The 27,068-nt window shown below is 42.2% G+C and overlaps 1 protein-coding gene across 4 annotated transcripts; it reads right to left on the minus strand.

The window, feature by feature from the left end:
* Positions 1–5,449: 5,449 nt before the first annotated feature.
* Positions 5,450–22,335, minus strand: SERBP1 (SERPINE1 mRNA binding protein 1). 4 transcript variants are annotated; one of them, XM_072419446.1, is made up of 8 exons: positions 21,989–22,335; positions 15,254–15,443; positions 14,469–14,612; positions 14,274–14,345; positions 11,291–11,365; positions 9,780–9,957; positions 7,807–8,031; positions 5,450–6,765 (listed from the first exon to the last, which is right to left on the minus strand). In XM_072419446.1, exons 1-8 carry the CDS (start codon positions 22,239–22,241, stop codon positions 6,709–6,711), a joined length of 1,194 nt encoding a protein of 397 aa, XP_072275547.1. In that variant the 5' UTR covers positions 22,242–22,335; the 3' UTR covers positions 5,450–6,708. The 4 variants fall into 4 exon arrangements, with proteins under 4 accessions (XP_072275547.1, XP_072275545.1, XP_072275546.1 ...); XM_072419444.1 differs by having other exon boundaries at positions 9,753–9,957; XM_072419445.1 differs by having other exon boundaries at positions 14,274–14,357.
* Between the last annotated feature and the right edge of the window lie 4,733 nt (positions 22,336–27,068).

The raw sequence follows: 27,068 nt of genomic DNA on the forward strand, positions 1-27,068 counted from the left end.
AAAAGTTCCTGACACAGGAAGCATAATGAATTTTCAGAAATAAAGGTGTTGGAAGCCAAACCCCTGGACCTGGAAAAAGCTCTGTAGTAAATGCTCAGATAGGGGTATGTTAAAGGGCTAACAGAAGGGCTGGTAAAGCGAAATCACACGTCAATATTCCATACACTTAGGAAAATCCACAAGCAATGGCTGACTGGTAAGACTTCCAGGATTACAAATTTGGCCTTCAAAAAAGGTCCAGCTTCCTTGAGGACACCAAGCTAAACTGGACAAGTGGGTAAATGAAGAATTACATATATATATATATGTACTAGCTGATTACCCGGCATTGCCCAGGTATTCATTTAATGCAATCTTATATTAGTCAAAAAAAAGTATGTAAAAATATAAGCAAAAGGCACACTGTGCTGAGCAATAAATACACACATACATACATAGATGCAAATATACCTGACATATACCACAGCGCTGTACAAAGATCAGCTGGTGCACTCACATGAGTCTCAGTCATATGTATAGAAAGTTTCGTTTAAATGTCTCCATGCGTTTGAGTGATGGTGGAACATCTACATCCAAATATAGCTCTGACATATAGCCAAGCGCTGTACAAAGATGATTGGTGCACTCACGAGTCACAGTCATATGTCTAGTACGTTTGGTTGAATCGTATATATATATATACATACATGCAAATATATACCTCTGACATATACCGCAACGCTGTACGAAGATTAGCGGTGCACTCACGAGTCTCCAGTCATATGTCTAGCAAGTTTGGTGATGCGTTTCCTATTGATGGTTCAACATTGCAAGTTGGGTTGAAATGTCTCCATGCATTTAATCCAAATATAGCTGACATATAGCACAGCGTTGTACAGAGATGACAGGTATACTCACATGAGTCTCAGTCATATGTAGGGCAAGTTTGGTTGAAATGTCTCCATGCGTTTCATCCAAATATAGCACAGTGCCGTACAAAGATGACAGGTACACTTATATGAGTCTCAGTCATATGTCTAGCAAGTTTGGTTAAAATGTCTCCATGTGTTTGACAGTGACGACATACACACATCCAAATATAGCTCCGACATATAGCACAGTGCTGTACAAAGAGCAGCGGTGCACTCACGAGTCTCAGTCATATGTCTAGCAAGTTTGGTGATGCGTTTCTTAGTGATGGTGCAACATAGCAAGTTGGGTTGAAATGTCTCCAGGCGTTTAATCCAAATATAGCTCTCACATAAAGCACAGTGCCGTACAAACGATGACAGGTGCCCTCACATGAGTCTCTGTCATATGTATGGCAATTTTGGTTGAAATGTCTCCATGCGATTTCAAATATATATATATATATATAGTGCATCATTGTTCTGCAGGAAGTAAAAAGTCCATGGTTTTTTAATTATAAAATATTGATGGCGGTTTCTATCGCTGAATTGTGCAGGTTTTGGGTAATAAATCCATTCTAGAAAACACATAGTGTGTAATGTTCAGAAGTAGATCACCTCCACATTTGTGTGATGAAATATTCGTTCTGCAGAAATCAATGCTTTTTAAGCTAGGTGTTATATATAAGGACAAAAAGAAAAATCAACCTAAATTACAAGCCCGTGGAAAAGCATGTGGCGTTCATACTTATGGGAAGGAAATAAATCTGTGGCCAGAAATCACTTATGCACAGGTCCAATGGGTCCCAGAGCTTCCTGTAAAAAGTTGCTTTATGTGGTTCAAAAATCAAAAATAGATTTAGGAACAATCACAAAATGTATTTTTATATTTAGCAAAAGCTTTTCATACAGCTATAAGGATCAGAACGGGCCTGAATTAAAATTTAGATGCATATCCTGGGCTGATATTTTTTAAGGTTTAAGTCTTCATAATTTGCATTATAATGGCATGAGGGCTTGTGGATATATTTCCAATTTCTGAACAACATAGGTAACTTTTTTTTTTTTAATGTTTTATAAATTTCAGTCCAGTCTGAATAGTAAATCACATACTTTACGATCCTCTTCTTTGAAATTCAAATAGTTTCTGTGATGTCTCAAAAGAGAGAAGAGATAACCAATAAGTTACAGCCCTGATCATTGAAAAGATTGTCAAAGAGATTTAAAAAAAAAACTACAAACATAAAGCTGCTGCAGGTAGCTGCATATATGTCTGGGAATGTGCAGGACAACACAGCTTTCTGTACCTTTATGCCCATGTCACACGGGTGATCCTGACACTGGGGATTCCGGATAGAGAAGGGGCTTCCTGCTACTCTCTTTGGCAGCCATACTCAACCAGGGGCTCCTCCAAAGTTTGCCAAATTGCTTGACCATGGCCTGCCGTGTTCCTATCTGATAGTGGCGCCATAGGTTGGGGTCTAACACCATTTCGAAGGGTGACAAGTTCTTTTACCTTTCTATCGAGATAGAATTTAGATTGTCATGGTAAGAGTACCATTCTTCACACCACCAATGTTTGGGTGTGTTACCAACAAATTCATTTTAGTAGAGGTTCCCCAAGACCTGAACATTATTTTATTATTCCTCTGGTGTTTGAGAAAGGTTGCTTGATCCTAGCATTGATCCCTTACTGGCAAGGAAATTTTGCAGCGTGCAGCAGCACTCTCCTACAACAGCGGTCCCCAATCACCCCACCATAGGCTGTGCCACTCTGACCTATCATTTTAATCAGCTGATCACGTAATCCAGCTTGTGTGATTGGCTGAATGAAATGACAGAACAGAGAAGCCAGCTTATGTGATAGGCTGAATGAAATGAGAGGATACAGAACCTGGAGGCCGTTGTCCTACATGTCTGCACTTGGTGATGTAATCCTAAAAGATGAGTTGCCGGTGTGACATGGCCCTTGGAACATTCCTTAGCACAGCAGCCAGGCTACAATTACAGGGCTCAAACATGTGCAGGGATATACTAGAACCTCTATGGTTAATCTGCAACACCTGAGCATTTTTCCTTCCATTTTATCTTTTTTTTTTTTAGCATTTCTTGAAGTTGTGATTTTTTGTTTTTGTTTGGAGCGATAAGAAAATAAAAATAAAAGCTGCCACAGGATCTCTCAGGAAACCGGTGAGAGCATGAAAATTAACCTTTAATTCAATAAGCATCCACCAAAGACAGATTGGCTTCACAGTTTCAGTTCACACATATAATGGACTAGAGGCAAATTTACAACTATGAAACACAGACTGAGCCGGATGGGTTTGTGTTCAGCCCACAATTCCAGATAAATTTGCAGAGCGGGCTTCCCTTTTCATCACAAGGGCTGTCAGGTTTAGAATGGTAGGAGGGGGGAAAAAAAATTTTACACGTGGATTTGTTGTAGCTTTTGGCCAAGACCCAGGGACATCAGTGCTTTACAATAGGGCCATAAAACTAAACGAAAACAAATACACACAAGTTTCAGCTGCTCAGAAGAATCTAATAAAAAGAGGGATACAATCTCTTCCTGCACACAATTATCTTCCAGTCCTATGATTGGATTTTAGGAAACTTCTTCAGGGTGGCCATACACAGCCGTCATCAAAAATTACAACTGGAGAGGTGACACTTCTCGCTTGTTCTGCCTGACTCAAAGAGGCAAACTTTTTCCGTCGAGACAGCAAACTTGTGTGTCTGATTGTGAATCTTAAACCACCCACCAAGGTGAATCCTTAAAGTCTCAGCTCTGTATAGCCACCCTAAAGTTTTGCCATTCAGTTGACTGTACAATCCATAATCTTCTTTAGGTTTATTAACTCAAAGTGTCAAAGGCTCCCTTCCCCAAGACGATCCACTCAATTCCTATTCATTATCTCCCTGGCTTCTTTTAGCCGAAACTCCCGGCTGTTTTTGGGTGGTTACTGCAGAGTTGGGTCACAATATAGGGGCCACCAGCCGCCTACAGTTTCTCCCAACTCGGCTTAAAAAAATGCTTAAACACTGCTATCCAACTGAGCTGCTGCTACCCTTCTGTTAAACTGAATGGAAGCCAAAAATCTTCTTTTTGTAAGCAAAATAGTTTTTTAAATCTGTTGCTGGGTTTCCCATCATTCTGCTGGTAATCACATTTCCTGTTGTAGGAACACCAAGCCACTGCTATACCAGTAGTGTTACCTGCCATGTGCACTCCTTCACTTGACCAATGGAATGCCAATTAGGTCTAACAGATCCCTACTGAAAACGGCAACATGGTCCGCCACCCCTGTGTGCTCCAATTAAAGCAAAATCAACAACAGAATCTGCAACTACTGACAGGATCTCCAGGACAGAAACTTGGGGGGAAATTACATACACCAAACACAATGGCCAAGGACATTACAAATATCTGTGGCCCTGTCGTAGCCTAAAATAAGCTGCTCAAATATTTCCTGGCAAATTTAAACCTCCCAAATTTTACCCTCTACAGAAATTCTAACATGTATTTGGATATTACAATCTCCTTATTAATTTTTGCCTTCTCTTGGTCATTTCACCCAGTACACACAATGGGCTTTATTTGTTAAAGCTCTAGAGACGATAGACTATCATGGGAGAACCTGGGTTATAAAGCAAACCTGAAATGGATTTGATTCCTCAGGTTTGCAGGATCCCCTAGGTTGTCCCATGATAGTCCATCTTCTCCAGTCTTTGGGGGCTTAAATAAATCTGGTCTATTGAATAAAGAAGTAAAGTGAGCAGTTGCATTGGTTACAATTTTTGGAATTTCTTACTAAGGAGGGCACCTGATTGTCCCGAGGGGAATCAAACATACCCAACCTTAAACAAGACATACACTTCTGGAAACTTGCCTCCCTTTACGTGAAGGCTTATTTCATCTGTAAGGTTAATGTGCAGAGGTTTATAATACATCTGGTTTGTAGATTCAAAGTAAATTATATCTGATACAAAATAATTTCAACGCAGCTGGTCTGTCTAATAAAACAGATTGCTACCGACAAGCCAAAGCTGGAAAGACCATGTACAACTAGCAGAGATAGCCCACCGACCCCGGCCGCAGGTACACCGAGAGCGCCCCCCCCCCCCCCCCCCTCCCCAAATCCTATTCTCGGAACATGCCAGTTTGATACTTCGTCAACTGTACAATGTTTATAAAAATAGGGCGATAATATTTTTTTTCAATTCACCTACTTAGATAAGAACCTACAAATGTCCTGCTAAAAAGTGTAAAAAGAATCTTAAATAAAATGACAAATCTTATCCTAACAAACACTGTAGACAACTTTTTTTTATGCTTTTCCTTTTTATTCTTTTTTTTTTTTTAACTTTAAGATATTCCTGACGCGGTTTTTGTTTTTCCTTTTAAAGTGGTCACTTTTTTTTTTACCTGTTTAAATCGTAATTTAAATAATCTATAAAAAAATAAACCCCAAGGGGAGCGAGACTTGTGTAATATCCCCCTTGCAAAAAGGGAACATTCAGTTGTCAACCAGTGAAACCGAAAAAAAAAAAAAAAAAAAAACTGAAAATCAGATTGTTTTATTTGAAAATGAAGTAGAGGAGAGGTGTTTTAGTCAAAAAACAATCCCCCCCTCCCCTCAAACAACATGATATAAGTTATTCCATTTCACAAGAGGGCTTTCAAGCACTCCGGGCAATAGTGTGTCCCCCCCTTCAGGCTCTTAAGAAGGAACCGCACATCCTACCAGGGCATGCTGGAATTTGTAGTAAGGTGTCGCCCCGTATCTGCCAATAATGTCCCACCCCAGTGCTCCTCATACAACCCAAATCCTAACACAAGGGCTGCAGCATTTTTTTTTATATAAACAGCAAAAATTGCCTGCAGGCTGCCAAAGTTATGAATCGTTGTTTGCAAAAATTTAAAATGTCCTGCTCAATATTGTTACGATTTGTATTTTTACAGCTATTGGCGGCTGAAATAAGTAATAAAAAAACAAGCTGCAGGACTGCATAACACGAAAACAAGCACAGAAGCCAGCAGTTCTTGTGTACCTCAGAGCAGAGCTGGACAAATCCTAGGAAAGCCAAGCCGCCGAAACGCCTACAGATTACAACCGGGGGGCCTTCCGTTGGTGACGGTGAAAACCCGGTAATGGTTGGTGCTTTAGTATGCTACGGGATTCTGTCCACCCCTGGTTTAAAGGGATATTAAAGGAAACCCAGTACCACCGCTAAATGCTAAGAAATGACCTTTCCAAATTGAAATTAGGTATATCAGTTAACAATGCCAGTAACTTGTTTTTGGTTGGTAATAAAATAAGCAGGGCAGGTGACAAGACTTCAAAACGAAACCAATTAAAAAAAAAAAAAATTAAATCAAATTTCTAATGTTAGCAAGAAACTAAAGCCTGGGAAAAAAAATAAAAGTTTAAGAATAAAAACACAGATGAAGTGAAAACTTTTAACTGGTACACACTGTCCACACCTATATTTCAAGTTCGGAAAACGCATATTTTCAAGCAGCCATACAAAAAAAAGTATCCATGAAGAATGCTGAATCTCTGGAAAAAATTATGAAAACGTCCCTGCTACCAGTACGTATCTAAATACAAAACTCAACTACCGTATGGTTGCTCCTGTGTAGCGAGAGAAGTCCATTGTTTAAAACAGATAAAATTCAGTCCATAGGTGTGAATGGTATGATCGACAGTCTTATTTTTTTTTTTTTTTTAATTTGTAGTTGTTTAGGATCCATAAGCATGCAAGCCTCGTAGAAAGGGGGGCCTCGAGGGCACCAGGGGTGGACTTTTAGCCATCCAGTTTACGACAGGGCTGGGAAAGCCTCGGGGTCGTCTACGTCAGGAGCAGAGGCGCTTGACTGCAGGGACAAAAAGAAATGAGAATTATTTTTAATATTACTAGTAAACAGGATTCATAACATGCTAACATATTACGTAGTGCTGTACAATAATTAGAGATTGCAAATGGCAGACACAGTGACAAAACTCAGCATTTGCATTACATATCAGGGTTTTGTAGGAACCAGTAATGCCAATTTTAGACACAGGAATGTATGCCGTCCATCCCCTGGAACGATACCTCAAGCATATGGAATGTCACTGTCTTTAAATCAACTGACAACAACCTTATTAGTTTCTGTGACTTCATCTATAACCTCCATCAACAACCAACCACCTGCACAATGATATGTGCAATTTCCTATTACTGCCTTGTAAAATACATGTATATGAACCCTCTGGTGTTCACTTGCAAAGCTGCAGTGTTCACCCCAGAAATGATCCTAAGCTGGGTGGGATAAGGCTGTAAGCGGGTGGCAGCCCCTGTATTGTGTCCCAACTCTTCAGTAACCACCCAAAAACAGCCGGGTGATTACTGAGAAGTGCCGAGTGGTGCACCCAGCTAAAAGAGGCTGGGGAAAACACTAAAGCTGCAAGAACCTCCAGCATCTCACAATCCAAGGTAATGCCCCTCATAAAATAAATTTAACCGTTCAGAGGCTCGCACATAGCACTTGTTATTGGAAAGGACAAAGGGCAGGAGAAGCTGGATGTGAATGATTCTAGCAGTGAAAGCTGGATGCCACTAAGGCTAGGATAGTATTCATTTTTACAAACCAGTATTTGTTAGCACTGAAGCTCTATCCCATAGTTAGCAGTTGTTCATAAGCTCATCTACTATTACTCCAGCAATGGCACCACAGTTGGAGCGTCATGTGCCTGCTTCTAACAAGCAGATGTGTTCCGAACCTCAGAAAGACCCAGGTTGATGAGAAAATAAAAACATTAGGTCCTTTTTAAAATATGCATACATATACACACACATTGCCCAAGTTTTGTCTTTCAAAATAATGCAAAAAACTGGGAAATTTATGTCAATGTGCAAACAAACAGACTATTACCTTGTCAGATCTACCACCACGGCTTGGCCTTCCACTTCCACCACCAGTTCCACCACCAGTTCCACTTCCGCCTCCGCTTGCACTTCCGCGTCCGCGGCCACCTCTTCCACCTCCGCGTCCACGGCCAGGGCGGCCAAGATCTCCGAAGTTAATCTCAAGTTGGGAAGTGATGTCATTTGCAGGCTTGCGGAAGTGGTGATCCAAACCTTCAGATTCTGCATGGACCTGGAATAAAGGAAAAGAGAATTTGCATTAATATTATGATTATTGTACTTTTTATGTCAATACAGATGTCAGAAGATGATCACTGCTGATTCAGATCAGATTGGTAGCAAATCCATTTAGTGAACTAACCTATGCATACTAGGAGAACCCAAAATACCCATCACTGGCATTGGACAAGTTGCTCTATATGAAGCTTAAAGTATGCATTTAGGGCACAATACCTACCAGAAGATTTTAGTACCCTGACTGGGCACAAATTCTGATTGCCAAATACACAAAGTAACTTCCTAACACCCCACAAATCTAAAAAAGCTTTTAGATGGTGGCAGGCAAGCCAAAGCTTCTTTAGTGTTGTTTCTGTATACAATGTGCAAGAATTCAGACCTGTTAGATTTGTATTGCCAGCTGAATCCCTGCTAGGGATGTTCAATCTGTCTATTTGTCCTGTCAAGAGTTCAAACTTCATGCAAACAAAGCAGCCCAATGTTTAAGCAAGGCTGTTTATGTTACTGTTGGCTTTCCTCCGGGGAATGGAAGCCTGGTCTCAGCTTTACTGCCTGGAACAAATATGTTAATCACTGGCTTCATGTTTACTCCATATGCATTGCTTTAGGATGTAAGGTCAGCAACACAGACACAGCACAGGACATTAAACTACCCACATTCCTATCCTTGCTGTAAGATTTTCATCTGCACCGCACTGAATCTAAGCTGGAGATGACATTATTGTAAGACATTGGCAATTCACTTTTTTACCCAACAGTTTTTACAGAAAACATTCACTGCTCACAAATAAAACCACCACCAGTAACAGCAGCATCTTTTGTTCATATTCATAGACTATGCATGCAGTGACTCATGACAAACAACCATAAATAATACAAAATTATTTCAACAGCACATCTATTATTATACAGTATTTATATAGTGCCAACACTATTATGCAGCGCATAGTTCATAGTCATGTCACTAGCTGTCCCTCATAGGTGCTCACAATCTAATGTCCCCATCATAATTATATGTCTTAATACAGTCTAAGGTCAATTTAAGGGGGAAGCCAATTAACCTAACTGCATGTTTTTGGAATGTAGGAGGAAACCGGAGTACCTAGAAGAAACCCACAGAAACTAGGGGAAAACTTGCAAACTCCATGCAGATAGTGTCCTGGCCAATACTCAAACCTGGGACCCAGCGCTGCAAAGGGCAGATTGCTAACCACTGATACACAGATGCTGCCCATCTGTGTGGAGGAAAACATTTTTTTAGCAAATCTAAAAAAAATTTTTTTAATAAGTTTGGCAATGTGTTTCATGGCATGTAGTTTTTTTTTTTAAGCACAACTGTGCATCTACATAAACTTGCCAACCTCAAATGTTGTCAACCTGCCACGTGCAAATCTTCACTTGGCCGCTGAACTACCTAACAGGTTGGCACCAGAGCACCTTTTCTCTCTCGTGTCTCCTTAATAATTAAGAGGAGGAAGGGCTGCACGTACTCTACATTTAGGACTCTGCAACCATATGAACAGTTACAGGCCAATAACCCAATCAATAGGAGAATAGGAGACTCGCTCCTTCTCTTACACAATCTACTGTGTCCTCCAGATACAAGATATCTCTATCTAGAATCTCATTTAGCATCATATTACAGCACTGTGGTAAGCAATAAGAATGTCAGTGCCTTCAGAGAGTCTAAATAGTAAGTTACAAAGCAAGAAATACCTCCACATCTGGAACAGAACTCGTTACCTCCTCGCTCTTGGACTTGTGAAGAACAAAGCCTTTCTTCCACTGGCCGTCAGCACCTTCGTTTGGTTTTCGAATGTTGAATTCAACTTTGGAGCGTGCTTTGTCTTGCATTGCCTTCCATTCATCAAGGGTCATTTCCTTGGGCCCTTCCTCCTTAACTTCTTCCACCTCATTTTCCCTGGAACATAACAATGTAAAAATTAGAGCACAGTCAACCCAAATGCTGATAATGCATCTCCTCATATCATGGGTGCTGTAAGGAGCGCCTGTACAGATATTTGGGTCATCTTCACAATACAGTTTCCTGTGTTGACTGGTCACCGCCAGTGGGTCTAATGGGGCAGCGCATGACATGCGAGGAGCACTGAATGCAAGGAGGTTGTAGCTCTCCCAAGGAGTCTGTAGCTCTTCCTACATTCCCAAACACCCGTCCATAATGAATGAGCTAAAGGCTCCTGGGATATGAAGTTTTAGTTTTGAAGGGAGTCAAGTTTATGCATCTTGCACTACAGGAAACTGCAATTGCAAAATTTATACTGCAGACTCCATTACAGGACAAGCCAGGAGGATAATTTTTCACCTACAATTACAATGTCGGTGGAATACTAAATTGGCAGCAAAAAACCACAGCATTCAAAGCAAATACTAATTTCTCACATAGTAAAGAATGCTGACTGTTGATCTAGACCAGGGGTTTTTAACCGGGGGTATCCATACCCCTTGGGGGTACGGGAACCAAATGCTGGGGGTATGGGACTCTGGGCACTGGTATTTTATTTAATGTATTAATTTATACTTGGGTACATTATTAAACCCGAAATCAAAGTGGAGAAATCAATTTGATGTCTCAGATGACATGCAAGTAGCTTTGTCCGTGCTTCCATGCTTTGATTGCACAAAAAACAACAGCAAATATCTAACTAGATTAGGATGAAGTCTGTTTTATGTAGTGGAGAGATTGAAAAAAAAAACTTGTTTTCTTTTGTGTAATACTCAACTGTAAGAAGTAAAATTATTGGTTTATAATCTGTAACAAGTAAATCAAAGTTATATCGTAACATAGTTGTAGCTGTTTGTTTTCTTCCTAGCTATCCATATCTGAAGTACAGTAAATTTAAGCTGTTGACATATTTGGAAGTCATACTGGCAGCTAAGATAAGGAATGGTGATCATTATTTCGACAGTCAAGTAAAGGGGGTATGGGACCATATTGGACAATTCATTGGGGGTCTGGAGTTATCAAAAGGGTAAAAACCCCTGTACTAGATAGTAAAAAAAAAACCTGACCCCACTTCACCTTCTTATTGCAGACTACAGATTATATGTAGGCAGTGTGGCAACATACCATTGCCTGTGTAAAAGACAACCAGACTTGAAAATCTAATAAATAAATGGCAGGATATGCTGCACAGGCTCTAAATAGGTACTGAAATGTGACCAAATCTTTAGCATCCCTGTCGTCAGATTTTTTTTTTTATATTATAGCTGCACAATCACTTGAAAAGACTTACTTGTTCTCAGAGTCGACGGCGGGCTGATCTTCTGTCTCAGGTGTTTCCTCAGTGACGGCTGACTGGTCCAATTCGCTAAAAATTAAGTAAAATAATTTAGATTTTTTGTTTTCACATCTGCAATAAACAAACTGAAATTTGTGATTTGTAGTATTAGGTCTCTGAAGATACCAAATATAGCTAACCACACAAACCTTTGCGAAAAAGGTAATTAAAGCCCTTTAAAAATGATGGGTGATTGGCTCTCTACCTTCATTAACTGAGACTTACATTTTTAATGCCTTTGGATCTGTATCAGGCAGGCAACCAGCTTTTTCAGGACACTGCCAATGGCAGTCTACATATTTCCATAAATCTATATCCAGACCTGTGTTGCAGTTGCAAAAATGAACTGAAAACACTCCACACATCACATCTGTGGTATAATATATTAGAATTAGAAAACTACAATAATATAATGATCTGCACGCATTTTACAAAAGCCCGCCTAAAATAAATGGCTACCATAAAGAATGTGCTTTTACAAAAAATGTGAATGGACCCTAAAGAGAACAAGTGTTCTCCCCAGCCTCTTAGCTGGGTGCACCACCCGGCACTTTTCAGTAACCGCTCGGCTGTTGTTGGGTGGTCACTGATGAGTTGGATCACAGTACAAGGGCTGCCACCCGCTTACAATTTCTTCCTAATCGGCTTCATAAATTTTTTTGGTTGAACACTGGTACTAGTAGCATAACTCATCTGGCATATCAAAAAGTGGTAACCCCAACAAAGTTTAACGTCCTACTACCAGTTTTATGGCCACACCTAGGCAAACACACTACAAAAGTAGCCACTAAACAGCTTTACATGAAATTATCTCTGAATGACACACTGGGTGTGGTGTAAGTGCAGCATATTACAGCGCAATTCATAAATTGTGCTTATGCGGCACAAAAGGCTACAGCTGGAAAATGCACGATATGCAGAACAGGTAGTGGAGGGCTATGTAGTCAGCACTATCACACTGCAAATTGTAGATTTTGTGCAGATAGTGAACACTAAACTTAACAGAGCCTTTTCCCTATGGATGCTTAACTAGGAGAATGACACCATCATTTTCATATTAGATAACTTGTATACAGTTGCTGACAACAGATTCCCTTAAACAGGCTTAATATTGAGCTTATCGCACACATGCCACACACCCAGTGCTTATCAGTCCCACACTGCAGGCACTACAACCACACAGATACAGGGCATGGGCAGACAAAAAGCATGGCCACTCTGAAATATACTTGGCCAATTGCAATGCTCAGACAGAGAGCAGGATTCTGTGCTCAGCATGCAAATATTTAATCACTGGATACTACCAAGTACAAAAAAAAAATGTTATCACAGCAAACTATTTTAAGTAGTCCTGAAGCTTCAGCTGTATTGACCTAATAGAATAGCTTCTATATTAGCAATGGAAGGCTTATGTTTAATTTATTACATGGTGCTGTTACTTTCTATCTCTATCCTGTGTTTTTAGCCATGCCTTTGCAGGCCCCAATATGGAGTATACATGTCCAATAATTGTCATTGGAAAGGATCTTTCAGATTCCTTTCAAACAATAAAAGACAGAACAATGCATGAAGGAGTGCTGTACATGCAGCACCATTCTGCTTTATAGGGGGGAGAACGACCCCGCTGTGCCCTCTCCCCTTTACTTTCATTCGCCAGGAAGGACGACGGAATGACAAGCGCTGTACACACACCAGATTCTCGTCCGATATTAGCCCTGAGGTGATTATCAGACAAGAATCATCTGACGTGTGTACGTAGCCTTGCACCGATATCCGACTGCTGTCCTGTGGCAGAACAAAAAGCTACATGGTGGATAATTTGAAACACAATAGAACCGTTTCTATATAACCCTGTGGAATACAGACCCCACATTCACATCAGGGTAGTGATACACAAGTGCTGCAAAATATTAGAACGTCAAATGCAAGAAGGAGCCCGTTAAGTAGCTAACTTGCAGTCACATCACACAGCAATATTTGCACATGTGCTGGACAATCTCTAGAAGACCAATTGCTTCCTCCCTTATGAAGTGGTTCATCTCATGTGGTCCCAGATATTGGGTCTCTCTCAGGTCAGTCTGGAGATGATCAGACTAGGGCAAGCTTATCCTTCAAACAATTCCCACTTTGCAAAATACAAGCATGTGGTTATTGCAGAATCACTGCATAATATATCAGCACTATATAAATACAAGTTGATAATAATATTGCAGAAAGGGACATGTGATGTCCTTTCTGCAATAATCTGTCACCAAAATGCAGCAATCCCAGCTTCTCTTGCATTCTTGGAATGAATAAACTCTTGTGTCACTGTAATTGGCACAACCAATTAGGATGGCCAAAGATTGTATGGTGGAAGTAGAAAAGAAGTAAGATAGCGGTGTCCTGAGATGGAACAGGGATAGGCGAGTCATCACATGGTTTCAGCTCTAGGTTCACTTCACCCATTCCACCGCTCTATGGCTTCAAGTAAATAGGTGGTTATTAGCCAACCAGAACTGATCGTTTGGTCACACTAAACCGTTTCATAAATTCATTTTTGGTAATTAAATTGCAGATTTTAGTGACATCCCCATCATCATTAAAACAGATTTTGAATGTGTGATACTTCCCCCACCTCCTAGATTGCTTTCATGGGCAGGGTCCCCTCCTCCTCCTGTGTCACTGTCTGCATCTGTCTGTCCCCCTATTGCAAACCCTATTTAATGTACAGCGCTACGTAATATGTTGGCGCTATATAAATCCTGTTTAATAGTAATAACTAATCTACTTAAAAAAAAAAGTATTCAATCTATCAGACTACAGGAATTTTTCAAATATATTTCCCAAAGTGAAACGTTTTATACCTCTGCAAACCTGCAAAGTGTCTTTTAAACCAAAACAGAGCACACAAGCAGAATGACTAACAGGAAACCAACCGCAAGCTGCGCCAACCAACCTCAATTCATCCTTAACACTGCCCCAGTTGTGAGATCCACTGCCTCCCCTCTTGTCCTCGTGCTTCGGGCCACTGAAAGAAGAACTAACGAAAATGAGTTAAATTGTCAGTGTCTGCGTAACAGGATCGGGAAAATTACAAAAAAAAAAAAAAAAAAAAAAAAAAAAAAAAAAAAAAAAAAAAAAATCCACTTACGCTCGGTCGCTTCCACTATGCCTGTCAAATTCACGTTTGCCGCGGGAGTCAAAGCCATCACCTCTTCCGATGCCACGTCCACGGCCGCCGCGTCCCCTTCCACCGGGGCCACCACGACCACGGGCTGGCCTTTCACCAGCAGGCCTGGAGAAGGGAAAAATAAAAGTGTTTAACCTACTCTGTCATCTTTAAGAAAACAAAAACTTTTAGCAGGTCCAAATGCAACTGAAATCTGTGCGACCAAATTTATTTATTTAATCTTTACCCCAACCGCCAGCCCTATTCCCCAGTAATTATTTTCTTGCAATAAATTGTTGTTACTTTATTTACCATTATCCTCCCCAGAAATTTAACTCGGCTAGGAAGAATCTGTTGATAGGTGGTGGTCTCTCTACTGTAACTCTACACATAGCCTGGGGACTGGCTACAAAAACGATTGCCCTTTGTAAACTAGCTTGTATCTGTTTTACATGTGTGTAACAAGTGTGAAAAGGAAAAAAAGAGCACCTGACTGATTGCTTAGGATATCATTTACATCCAATAATTTAGGAACTAACTTCTCAGTAACCAACCCAAAACAGTGGGGTGGTTACTGAAAAGTGCTGGTGGTGCGCCCAGCTAATAGGGGCTGGGGAGAACACATTGCTAGGAGTTCAAATCCATAGCCCTGCCACCCAAATCAAAAAGCAAGGATTGGTGGGCACATATAGTGATTTGGAAAATTTGTATTGCATATTTTAAGGGGAAACCACGTTGAGACATTTGTCCGAGAGCACAATGTTTACCTGTCCACAGAGAATTCTCCTCCTTCACCCTTCTCTTCTGCTGGCTTCTCGAAACGACGTTCACGAGGTGGCCGCCTGTCTGTTTGCCTTCTGTCGATGGGCTTCCCCTCACCCTGGGGTGCCTGTGAAGGCTGCTGTTGTGGTGGTTGTTGTTGCTGCTGGTCGGGTCTTCTACCAACTCTCCTGATTCCTGTCATACACAAAAAAACAGCACGTGTCAGTAAAAAGAGAAAGCTGCAGCCAACTCACACAGAGAAAAAACATTGAGCTTCTCAACAAGCTGATGGCGACAAGCAGCCGGGGCCCAGACATATCAACGAAGTGCAACGTGCTGACATAATGGAACATCGCTGCCCATAAATACCAAACATCGGAACACTTCTGAAAACAGCCCTGTAGTAGTAATAGTGGCTGCTGCATTACAAATGGGCAAATAGGTATAAAAATAGAACTAAAAAAGCTATCAATACAACACCACCTGGGGCTTTGATATGTTGTCCCAAACCTCAATCAATAAGGAACAGGGAAAGGATGCAAATCACAAAATCATCACAACCCCTTTCTGGCTGTCAGACTCAACCAATGGCTTCAGTACCACGTGCAATGGTTCTCATCTGGTAATTGGCTGAGGGCGAATATCGGACAAGAACCCTGCGTGTGTACAGAACTCATCGTCTGAACAACAATCCACAGACTAGGAACGATCATAATTAAATGAAGGGGAGAGAGCACCTCGGGGTGCCGCTCTGTCTTTCTCCCCCCTCCATAGAGCAGAAAAGCTCTGTATGTACAGCGCTTGTTCATGCATTGTGCAGTCTTGACATTGGAAAGTATTGTGGCAGAACCTTTTCAATGACAATTATTGCACATGTGTAACCAGCCTAAGAGTATGAAGCAGAATAAAAAAGAGAAAGGACTGAAGATAGCATGCACCCGATGCTCTCTCAAAGAATTCTAGGACAACGCGGGACCGGATCAAGGCAAAGTCCAGTGCCATCGAGGGATCTGGGGGACTAAAGGGAAGTGTGCTTTTTTTATTTTTACTTTAGTTCCACTTTTAGAACTGGAGTTACACAACTAGTTTCTTATATTAATAAATCTGTTTTTATCCCATAATAATTACACAACAATCCAAACAATATAATTGCTGGTTTTCCCGAGCTCTCTGCCATGAAAATGATTGCTACTATACCTACTATAGATACGCCTGCGGCATTTGGTCAGAGTAAGGTCACCGATATCTTGCAAGAGTGAAAAGCGTGCAGGGTGATTGACGGCACACCCTGGGCTTCCACAGCAGCCCAAGAATAGACACTCGGTACCACTACTGCTGAACTGGCTCCCACGACAGCTGTTGGGAGCCATAAAGTGGGGCAAACGCAGATTAGCTCGGGCATGCCAAGTGTAGCTCAAATGACCACTTCCATCCACAGCCTTAAAACTCTAATGTGAACAAGAAATTAAACTTTAATAGGCGTTATCCTTTTCGGCTCACAATTAGCACCTTACACTTTTTTTTTTTATATATCTGGGTGCGGCCCTGTGAAATAGCTGGCAATCATCAGGCTTGCTATCCGGGGAACAATGGCTACCACACCCATGGGAGCAGTGACAGGGGCTTCTTCAGACGCCGGGACAGCCCAACAAGCTGCATAGTAAATCCATCACAACTTCTACTGCCATGAGGAAATAGTCACACGTCACCGGCTATACTTACAGCGCAACATTCTTAGAAAGCATTCTATCGAGCAACACAGCGGCTCAGTGGATAGCACTCTGGCCTTTGCAGTGCTAGGTCCCAGATTCAAATCTCAGCCAGGACACTATCTGCATGGAGTCTGCAGGTTCTCCCGTGTTTGTTTGGGTTTCCTCCGAGTACTCCGGTTTCCTCCCACATTCCCAAAAACATGCAGTTAGGTTAAATGGCTTCCCCTCAAAATTAACCTTAGACTGTGTTAATGACATATGACAGTGGTAGGGACGTTAGATTGTGAGCCCCTTGGAGGGACAACTAGTGACATGACTATGGACTTTGTACAGCGCTGCGTAATATGTTGGCACTATAGAAATGAAAGTGTAATATTAAAAAGCACAAGATAACAGATCAAAGCTACATGTCAGGTGACGAAATGCCACGCTTGTTCCTAGCAATATGTGTAAAGCGGTCCCCTAACATTTTCCTTCTCCTGACATTTTTGCATTAAATAAAATATATAAACTAGCAATTTTGGTGTTATATAAATACTGTTTAATAATATTAATCATCATCCCTGTCGTGTAAACAATTGATTCCCCTCTAGGCCCTTATAGCAGGACGCACCGCCAAGCACTTTCCAGCAATCACCAGGTTGTTTCTGTGTGGTTACTGATGAGTTGGTCCACAATACAGGGGCCACCACTCGTCTTTAATTTCTTCTCACCTAGTTTAAAAAACAATTCTAGGTTCAGCACTAAAAATAATGGTCCCTAATATAAGATTTCCACCCTATTTTTAGTTTAACTTGCAACTCAACTGGTGACACTGATAATCAGAGTGTGAATCCGTCTACTGGGGACACAGCAATAAAACCCTCTAACCCCTCACCACTCAAACAAAAAGGTTTGTGCTATTAGATAAAAATTTTATCTACATTGAATCACTAAAAGCACCTAGGATTTAAACATTAATTCCAGAAATTTTAATCCTGCCATTGAAAACCCAATGTAATCACTCCCTTTTATAAAGTGACAACAATCTATTGCTGCCTCCATATTGTTCTCTGTTGTCACCTTGTTACGCCGGCTTCTGATGGAAACAAACCCCCCATAAGGATACATTGCTCTGGCACCTTCCACCATTGTCACTGTCAGAAAAGCTGCCATGTAAATGACATGCAGCAGCTACTGAGTGCATTGGGGTCACAGCGACTGCAAAAAAGCTGCAGATCAGCAATACAAAAAGATACAATAGAAAAGCTATCTATTTGTTATAAATAAATTATTCATAATTCTATTTTTCTTTTATGTACCTAAAGAGCAATGCTTCAGAAAACCAAAACTTGCTTAGTTCGGGTTTACATCTTTTCTCTTAGAATGTAAGCTCTTGGGGCAGATCCCCCTCCCCCCAGGGTCTCCACCTCCAGTGTCATTCCTGTCTGACCTTTGCAGACTTTTTTTTATTGTCCAGCACAACATAATATGTTGGTGCTTTATAACAATGTTTTTGAATATAAAAGGAACATGATTATAGGAGGTCAGTGTGTGACAAATCTGAAGCATCAGCTTTTCTATAAACAGATCTCACTTCCTCCTGAAACATAGAGCAATGCACACTGAGCATCCAGCATTTTATTATTATTATTAACTCTGCCTGCTCCTCTGACACTCTGTACACAGCTATGCTCTTGGGAACTACAATTACCAGCAATGCTAAACCCCACATACAGTAACAACCTAATATAGACCGCCAGCAATGTGCTCGTAGTCACGTGATCAGATGCAAGACGGGGAAGCACATTTGCACGAGTCACGTGGGCGACATAAACAAGCCCCTCCCCTCTGCGCACGGAACGCAATGACAACCGGGCCGCGCTCTATTCGCCATCACCACGTGGTCGATCTCCCGCCACAAGCGTCTCCCCGCCCTCCCGGTGACAGCACCACGTGCATGGACCCGCGTCACTCCGCCCTCCCCTATCAGAACACCGGAAGCGCAGCGAGGTTTAGGCGTGGTGCGCAGGGCGATCTGCAGGGAACACGTGCTGGGGACAGGCGGCTGCACAATGCACCGGAGTGGCGGCCATAGTGCGGGGGAAGGGAAAAGCGGGGTCTAGATCATGGCGAGGGGACCGGATAATGTATCCAACGCCGGAAATGCTTTAATTTCCTTATACAGCGCTCGATGTTTTGCTGCTGTGTCCCCTTACAGCGAATTCCCCTACCCTATAGACACAACAGGAAGTGTTGGGGGTCACCATACAACTATATCTACATCGGATGATGTCCCTTTGTTTTCTTTGTATGTAAATTGTCAAGCTAAGGGTTAAATCTCAGCAATAAAAATCAGAACACATTGGTGTGGCCATGTCTTCATGTACCCCCCCCCTCTAATTCTGCATTTGTGTCCCCAACTATATAATGAAGCATTCCTTCCCATGCAGGTATTGTGTGTATGAATGGAGGGTAACATTATGCTCATACTTAGTAAGCTTCAGTCCGCATGTATATCCTTCCCATGAGCATTAGGAAGTATCCTATTGGATTACTGGTGGGTTCAAATGTCACCTGACCTGGCATCCAACCCACAACATGAGCACATGGCAGCCTGCTGTATCCTGATGAGAGGAGGAGATCAGGTTTTATGACATAAAATCATTAATTCATCCCAAGTCCTAAAAAATGTTCTCTACTACTTCTAGCGCAAACTTACACCATTCCAGCAATGCCATTCTGAACATTGATGGCCATAAATCTGGAGTTGCCCTTTTCCTGGCTATATATTGAACCCCCCCATTGGTGTTTCCTTAAAACTCCCCTAATAATTCTGCATTTCAAAAAGTATTTCAATCATGTTTAGCCAAACTTTTTATTTGGCAAAGTGCAGCTGTTACCAATGTTATGAATGCACCAAAATCAATAAAACTGCACAGACACAACCTGGAGTGACCAATGGAAACCCAAAAGTCTCAGCCGCTGCTGTACATACAATGCTCGGCCCCCTCTTCCCTATTGGATGCGCACACAGTGGGCCCCAAAACAAGCAGTTCTCTGTTTTGGGCCCTGAAGGTAGAGTTGGCACCAGGCCTGACGTTCTGGCACACCAAGAGGACAACATGGGACAGGTGGCACCTTATTGGGGTATTTATGGTATGGAATGTTCCAATGGTTAATAGAAGGGGCCACTTCCAGCCTGGGACCCCCATTAAAGTGCACCTGTCCCTATAGACCACCTTTCCTGACTACTGCTTCACCAATCAGAAAGTTGCTGACCTGTAAAAAGTTTGGAGTTGCACTTCTGGGTCAGCAACTCTCAGACTAGCTAGACTTGTGGATCTGCATGGTGAGGCCTAAAAGTTCTCACATTTCCAGCAGGGCAGGCTTCCTACTCTCAGGATATGGTGGTTTCTGTATTGTATCCCCTGCTGTCGCCATGGTTTGGGGGAAGGGACCTTTAAGATGGACCCTGCAGCGTTGCAATGAATGAGCTCCAACAACTTAAGGAAACACCCCAAAATTTTAGAGCAGCTTGGGTGTTGTGATGATTTGTGATACCAAGGAGTTCTAACATGGGACTTGTATTGGGATGGGGCTCAAGCACTGAGGCCATTATAGGCCTACCCCTCCCCCACTCCCATAAACAGCTGACAAAGACCTCAATGACAACACTAAGACTGGAACACTTATTCAGCTCCCCTCCCCCATCCCAAACACAGACATCAAGGACCCATGGTAACTACACCCATATGACTGTGCACCCAAAAAGTGCTGCACACATACAACACCCCTCCCCCATAGTAGACAACAGGTGGTGGGGCCCCAAGCATTCTGCACCCCTATACAAATGTATGAGCACAATAAAGGAACCATAAACATGACTTGTATGAATGTTGCACCCTTAACCTAAAATATACAAACACAGGGCACCCATCCCTGAAAGAAAGCCAATGCCCACCCTCACCCACAAGCTCACCATAGCACCTATTACATGGAGTGAAGTGCCAGTATAGGGGCACACTGGCACCGATCTGCCACCATGTAGCCAGCACTCAGTGCCCTCCAATGTGAAGATGGCACATGTCCTTGCAGTTATGTTCAGAGGGAACCCCAGCATGGAGAGTACCCAGGGGTGCAGCTATTTCAGGTGGCACATTGGTACCTGGAGATCTAGGAAGCATCAAAACGTGGAGCATGCGGGCCCACTGTAGAATGTACAATGATACCAAGCAAGGTTCACCCTGGCAAAGAACCAGGTACACTGGCACTAGATCTGAAATCACCACAGGACATGTGCTGAACGTACAAGGGCCCGACCATAGAGCTGCACGCTGGTACCATGTGATCTCCAATCTCTTCAATAGCAGCCTGGGGTGCAGTTATTTTAGGTGGCACCTTGGTACCAGGAGATCAGGAAAGCACCAGAGTGGAGCATGCGGGCCCACAGTAGAATGTAACCAATCTGGGTACAAGCTAGCAAGCACCCAGAGGTGCAGCTATCTCAAGGGGCACACTGGCACTGGATCCGAGATTACCAGGGGCCACAGGACATGTGCTAAGCTTACAAGGGACCCCCACCATAGACGTGCCCGCTGGTAACGTGATCTCCAATCTAGGGAGCGCCCACCAGAGGCCCTGCAATAGAGGTGCAGATATTTCAAGGGGCAACAAGGAGCCCCAGCATTGGGTGATCTCTAACCTAGGAAGCTATTGAGTATCTGCAGGGCCAGGCCCTGGACCTATGTGGTCAACTTTGCTCCAGGGGATTTACCAATCAGCAGGGCTGCAGCTATGGCATCCTCTAGGAGCCACTACAAGGGCCCCAAACACGGGCAGAATGCACGTGGTGGCCCTCAGCATGGAGTCAGGGCACTGGGGTGCTTCTAGCTGAGAGGTCACACATGCTACAGAGAAAGGTGCCCCAGACAGCGATAGGGCCCCTGCCATGGCAGGGTGTAAGTGAGCATGCAGCCCTGCACCCGCGGCCTCTGATAGGCCCATTCCCGTCGCGTGTTGCCCCCGGCAACCAATTCCCTTCCTCACCTTCCTTCTTGAGGGCCACAGGCGGCGCGGCCTCCTCCTTCTTCTCCGGCAGGGGGTTCCTGCGGTCCTTCTGAGACTCCTTCTTAGGCTGCTTGGCGGCCTGGGCGGCGGTCTTGGCCTGAGCTCCCCCCGCCTCCTTCTTCTTGTTCTCGGCTGCCTTCAGCACCTCGAACGGGTCCGACTCATCATCGAATAGCTGGTCGAAACGATTGGTGACGACACAGCCGAAGCCTTCTTGCAGATGCCCGGGCATTGTGGCCCCTGTCCTGGAGGATGTCCTCGGATTCAACGAGGGCCCGGAGCGCGCAGCTCGCTTGAAAGATGGCCGGGAAAGAGGTTGCCTTCTCTTCCGGCGCGAGGGACATCCGGGACATAGGCGCGCAGGGGGCGATGGGAGTTGTAGGAGGAGACTAGGAAAGCGCAGCAGCTGCAGAAGTCGCGCCGAACTACAATTCCCGGCGTGCACCGCGGCCGCATTGTGCTGTGTATGTTGTGCTGCTTGTCAGTGACATGAGAGAGAGCAGAAGGAAACACATGGGGGTGGGGGGAAGCCAGGCAGCAGCAACAACCCCCTCCCCTTCCTCACCAATAAATAGATTTACCTCTGTTCATGACATTATGTGACAAGCACAAGTGGAGGTGGGACAAGGTCAAAATGGCAGAGCTCATGCCAACATGCCAACAGCAAAACACAATTCCCCCTGTGCACAACACTGAAAGTGCCCACACAGAGCAGATTCTCCTCAGAAAGGTTTATTTTAGACCTTTCTGGCACATGTGAAGGGCCGTCACCTGTCCTGTATGTTACAGGCATGACCAGTAAATTTAGGCCTGTTGCCAATGTTATTAATAGGAAACAGATCATACGGCCGGCATTTCTTCTCAGAAAGGGTGACAACCTTACGCTGCTGCCATTCTGGTCTGGTGCAGGCCTGAAGAGTATGGCAGTGTAAAGAGAAGCCTGCAAATGCAAGAAATGAGCAAATCAGGGCGGACTTACATAGTTACATAGTAAGTCAGGTTGAATAAGTCCATCAAGTTCAACCACTAGGGAAGTAAACATATCCCAGATATAAAACCCTATGGACATAGTTGGTCCAGAGGAAGGGAAAAATCCCCTAGTACAAATTGCTTTAACAGGGGAAAGAAATTCCTTCCTGATCCCATGAGGCAATCGGGTGTTCCCTGGATCAGAAGTCACTGTTATTTTTACTTTAAATCCTTAATACCCAGTTATATTCTGTGCTTCTAGAAATCATCCAGCTTTTTCTTAAAGCAATCTATAGTAGTTGCTGAAATTACTTCCTGAGGGAACCAATTCCACTTTTTCACAGACCTTACAGTGAAGAATCCCTTCCTTATCCGGAGATTAACTTTCTTTTCCTCCAGACACAAAGAGCACCCTCTTGTGCTTTGTAATGATCTCAAAGTGAATAATGGGGAAGAGAGTTCTCTATATGGACCATTTATATATTTATACCGGGTGATCATATCCCCCCTTATATGTCTCTTCTCAAGGGAGAATAGATTCAGTTCAGCTAATCTCTCCTCATAGCTGAGCTCCTCCATTCCTTTTATTAGTTTAGTTGTCCTGCAATCTCTCCAATTCCACAATGTCCCTTTTGTGAACTGGCGCCCAAAACTGGACTGCATATTCCAGATGCGGTCTGACCAATGCTTTGTACAGGGGCAGGATTATGTCTCCATCTCTGCAGTCTATTCCTCTTTTAATACAAGAAAGTACTTTAAAAAACTTTCGATATTGCAGCTTGGCATTGCATGCTGTTTTTAAGTCTATGATCTACCAGAACCCCCAGATCCTTTTCCATTTCTGAGTCCCCAAATGTATTCCCCCTAGACAGTATGAAGCATGCATGTTGTTACTCTCAAGTGCATAACTTTACATTTATCTATATTAAATGTCATTTGCCACTTGGCTGCCCAATCAAACAGTACATCCAGGTCTGCTTGTAGATTATAGACATCCTGTATGGATTTACATAGTTTGGTGTCATCTGCAAACAGATAAATTGTACTTTTATTCCCAAACTCTATATCATTTATAAAGATGTTAAACAGTAAAGGCCCCAACACTGAACCCTGGGGTACACCACTAATAACCTTAGACCATTCAGAGTATGAATTATTAATTACAACTCTCTGGATGCAGTCTTTAAGCCAGTTCTCTATCCATTTAAAGATTGACTTTTCCAAACCTATTGACCCTAACTTGCATTATATCTGGGCATTGAACTATGGCTGCTCAATGCAGCAAAACACACAAAAAGGTCAATGCATCCTTATTAGCAACACATGGCTGTATGTTTGTGTGTTGTGCTGTAACTATAGTCTCATGCAATGCCAAACGGCAGCAATGCAACAGTATGTTACTGCAACGTAAATCCAGCCCAAATGTACACAGCCCTGCAGTAAATGATAGACAGTCTACACAGCACAGCAGTCATATTGTGTAGCAGATAACAGTATTATATATATATATATATATATATATATATATATATATATATATATATAGTAAACCTTGTAGACACATTGTTACATGTTTGGTACACAGATGTACACCATCCCAAAGTATACATCCCAATCATCAAAAGGATGGCTTCACTGGAGGAAAGTTAAAGTTTTGGAATGACCCAGCCAAAGCCCAGACCTAAAAAGAATAGAAAATCTATTCAGGGGTGACCTAAAGGGGGCTGTGGACAAGAAATGTCTTGCAATCTAATGATTTTGGAGCTTTTGCAAGGAAGAGTGGGGCAAATACTGCCAAATCAAGATGTGCCATGCTGATAGACTCTGACCCAAGAAGACTGAATGCTGGAATTAAATCAAAAGGTGCATCCATAAGGTATTATTTATAGGTGCAGTTACTGTCTTTCATAATCCTGAACTGACATGTGGAAGCTGTATATTGCGCCTCACTGTGGCTGCCCATGGAGAATAAGTAGGAGGTGTAACTGAGCTGTTCAGTAAATGCATTCAAACAGTGAGTCAAGGTGGCTGACAACAAGAGCTTCATAGATATGGCTGTTCCTCCCTCCATTCTTAAGGATTTACTGATTTACTGATTTTCTGATACAAAGTATCCCATATTGTTATTTATATCTCAACGATTTCTGCAAATCTTCTTCTTTTGCTCCCCATTCTTTTGCTTTTTCTGTCTTCTTCTTTTGCTCCCCATCCATTCAAAAGCCAAGGTTACCCTTCCAAGGTTCCTCCATGTTGCCAGGCCCTGATCTGGCTTTGTGCATTTGTAATATCACAAGCCCAATCATTACAAGGGCCACCATGAAATAACTCATGACAGATATTGTTCTATGTATGCTGAAGTTCATTTCATTGTATGAAAGGTCCACTGATGATGAGTCCAATCTCATGGATGAGCAGAGTTAGATGGGAATTGATGACACACCTCCTAGATTGTAAGCTCTTTGGGGCAGGGTCCTCTCCTCCTCCTGTGTCACTGTCTGTATCTCTCTGTCATTTGCAACCCTTATTTAATGTACAGCGCTGCGTAATATGTTGGCGTTATATAAATCCTGTTTATTATTATGATAATAACATTGAATCCTGCAGACAATTGGCATGTATGATGTGTGTGTTGCAGGAGCTTGTGGGATTCACCGGCTGTTCATCTTTGCCTGGAAGTATGCGGAAGAAGATTAAAAGGTAAGTAAATTGTAAAAAGACTTTTTCAAAGTAAAAAGTGTTTTAAAAAATCAAGGTTTAGGTGAGAGGTCCTCTTTATGGGGTATGTTTAACCTACTCCTGGAAAGGATCAGAATCTCTGTTGTGTTTTACTGCTATCTGGGGTCTTCTTAGACAGATGGACCCTCTCTTCCTTAAGTTCCTCCATGACAATGGCTGCACTAGAAAGGAACCAAAATCAAATTTCCAATTGCCACACGGACAACAATTAAAATGTTATTCTTAGCAAAACGAGAACATTAGAACCCCTAATCAGATACTGATGCCCAGTTTTCATTTACATGGTTAATGTGACAATAAATGCATTATTTTTTTTAATGGAGCCTTAGATAACAGGAAAAATACAGGGATCCTACATTTTCCAATCTTGCTAAAGCAAAATAAAACTTTTGGTTTAGGATTATAGTTTCAAAATTGTATTCTTTTGTATTACAAATGCATCATTCAAAACAATACTCCTGCCACTGAGATCCTTGTGTAGGCTTTTCCTGTTTTAGGGTGACAACATTCTGTCCCTGTCCTCCATTTGTGCTACTGTATGGTCACCCTGTCACATGGGCTTCTGATGGATCTGTTTCAATATATTTACGATTGTAAGAGGCTGCAGAAGAGGCTGCAGGAGATCAATTGGATGAAAAATATCTTACAAGTTTCATTTACAAGTATTTTAAATTTCAATATGCAATTGATTTATTATTAATAAACTGTAACTTTATAGCACCAACATATTTTGCAGCGCTGTACATTAAATAGGGGTAGCAAATGACAGACAGATACAGACAGTGACACAGGAGGAGAGGACAATATATACACATATAATATACTAAATGTCTGTTACAAGTAATACACATTATTTAATACAGTATTTGTATGTGATGCATTGAATACATCAGTTGGGATTTCCCTTTGTGGATAATATGTGACAAGCATAATTAAACATTGGACATAATTTTCTTTTAGGTTTTGCATAGCATAGAGAAGGGCCACAACCATTGTCAGGACTTTATTGCTGTCTTTGTCTCCTGTTGGGGGATTTACTCTCCCTTTGTCTTGGTACCCATTGTCATTGGGATTCAAAATGAGGGAAAATCTAAAGTTTGTTGTTACCGGGACAGAGGCAAAATTCTTCCGGTGATACATAAGAAGGGGTTTCCCTTGATTTAGGGAGATTTTCCTGTACTTCTTATGGAGTCTATAGAACAAGCCAAAAGTAGACAGACTGTGTAAATATCAAGATTGCTGCTGCATTATTTTTTTATGTAAGAATCAGTACTTTACATGGCATTTACAATATGCAATACAAATATAATAAAGATTATACATATCTGCATCATACAAGTATAGGGCTCCATTT

Source organism: Pyxicephalus adspersus, chromosome 8, assembly GCF_032062135.1.
Source record: "Pyxicephalus adspersus chromosome 8, UCB_Pads_2.0, whole genome shotgun sequence".
NCBI classification, from domain to species: domain Eukaryota; kingdom Metazoa; phylum Chordata; class Amphibia; order Anura; family Pyxicephalidae; genus Pyxicephalus; species Pyxicephalus adspersus.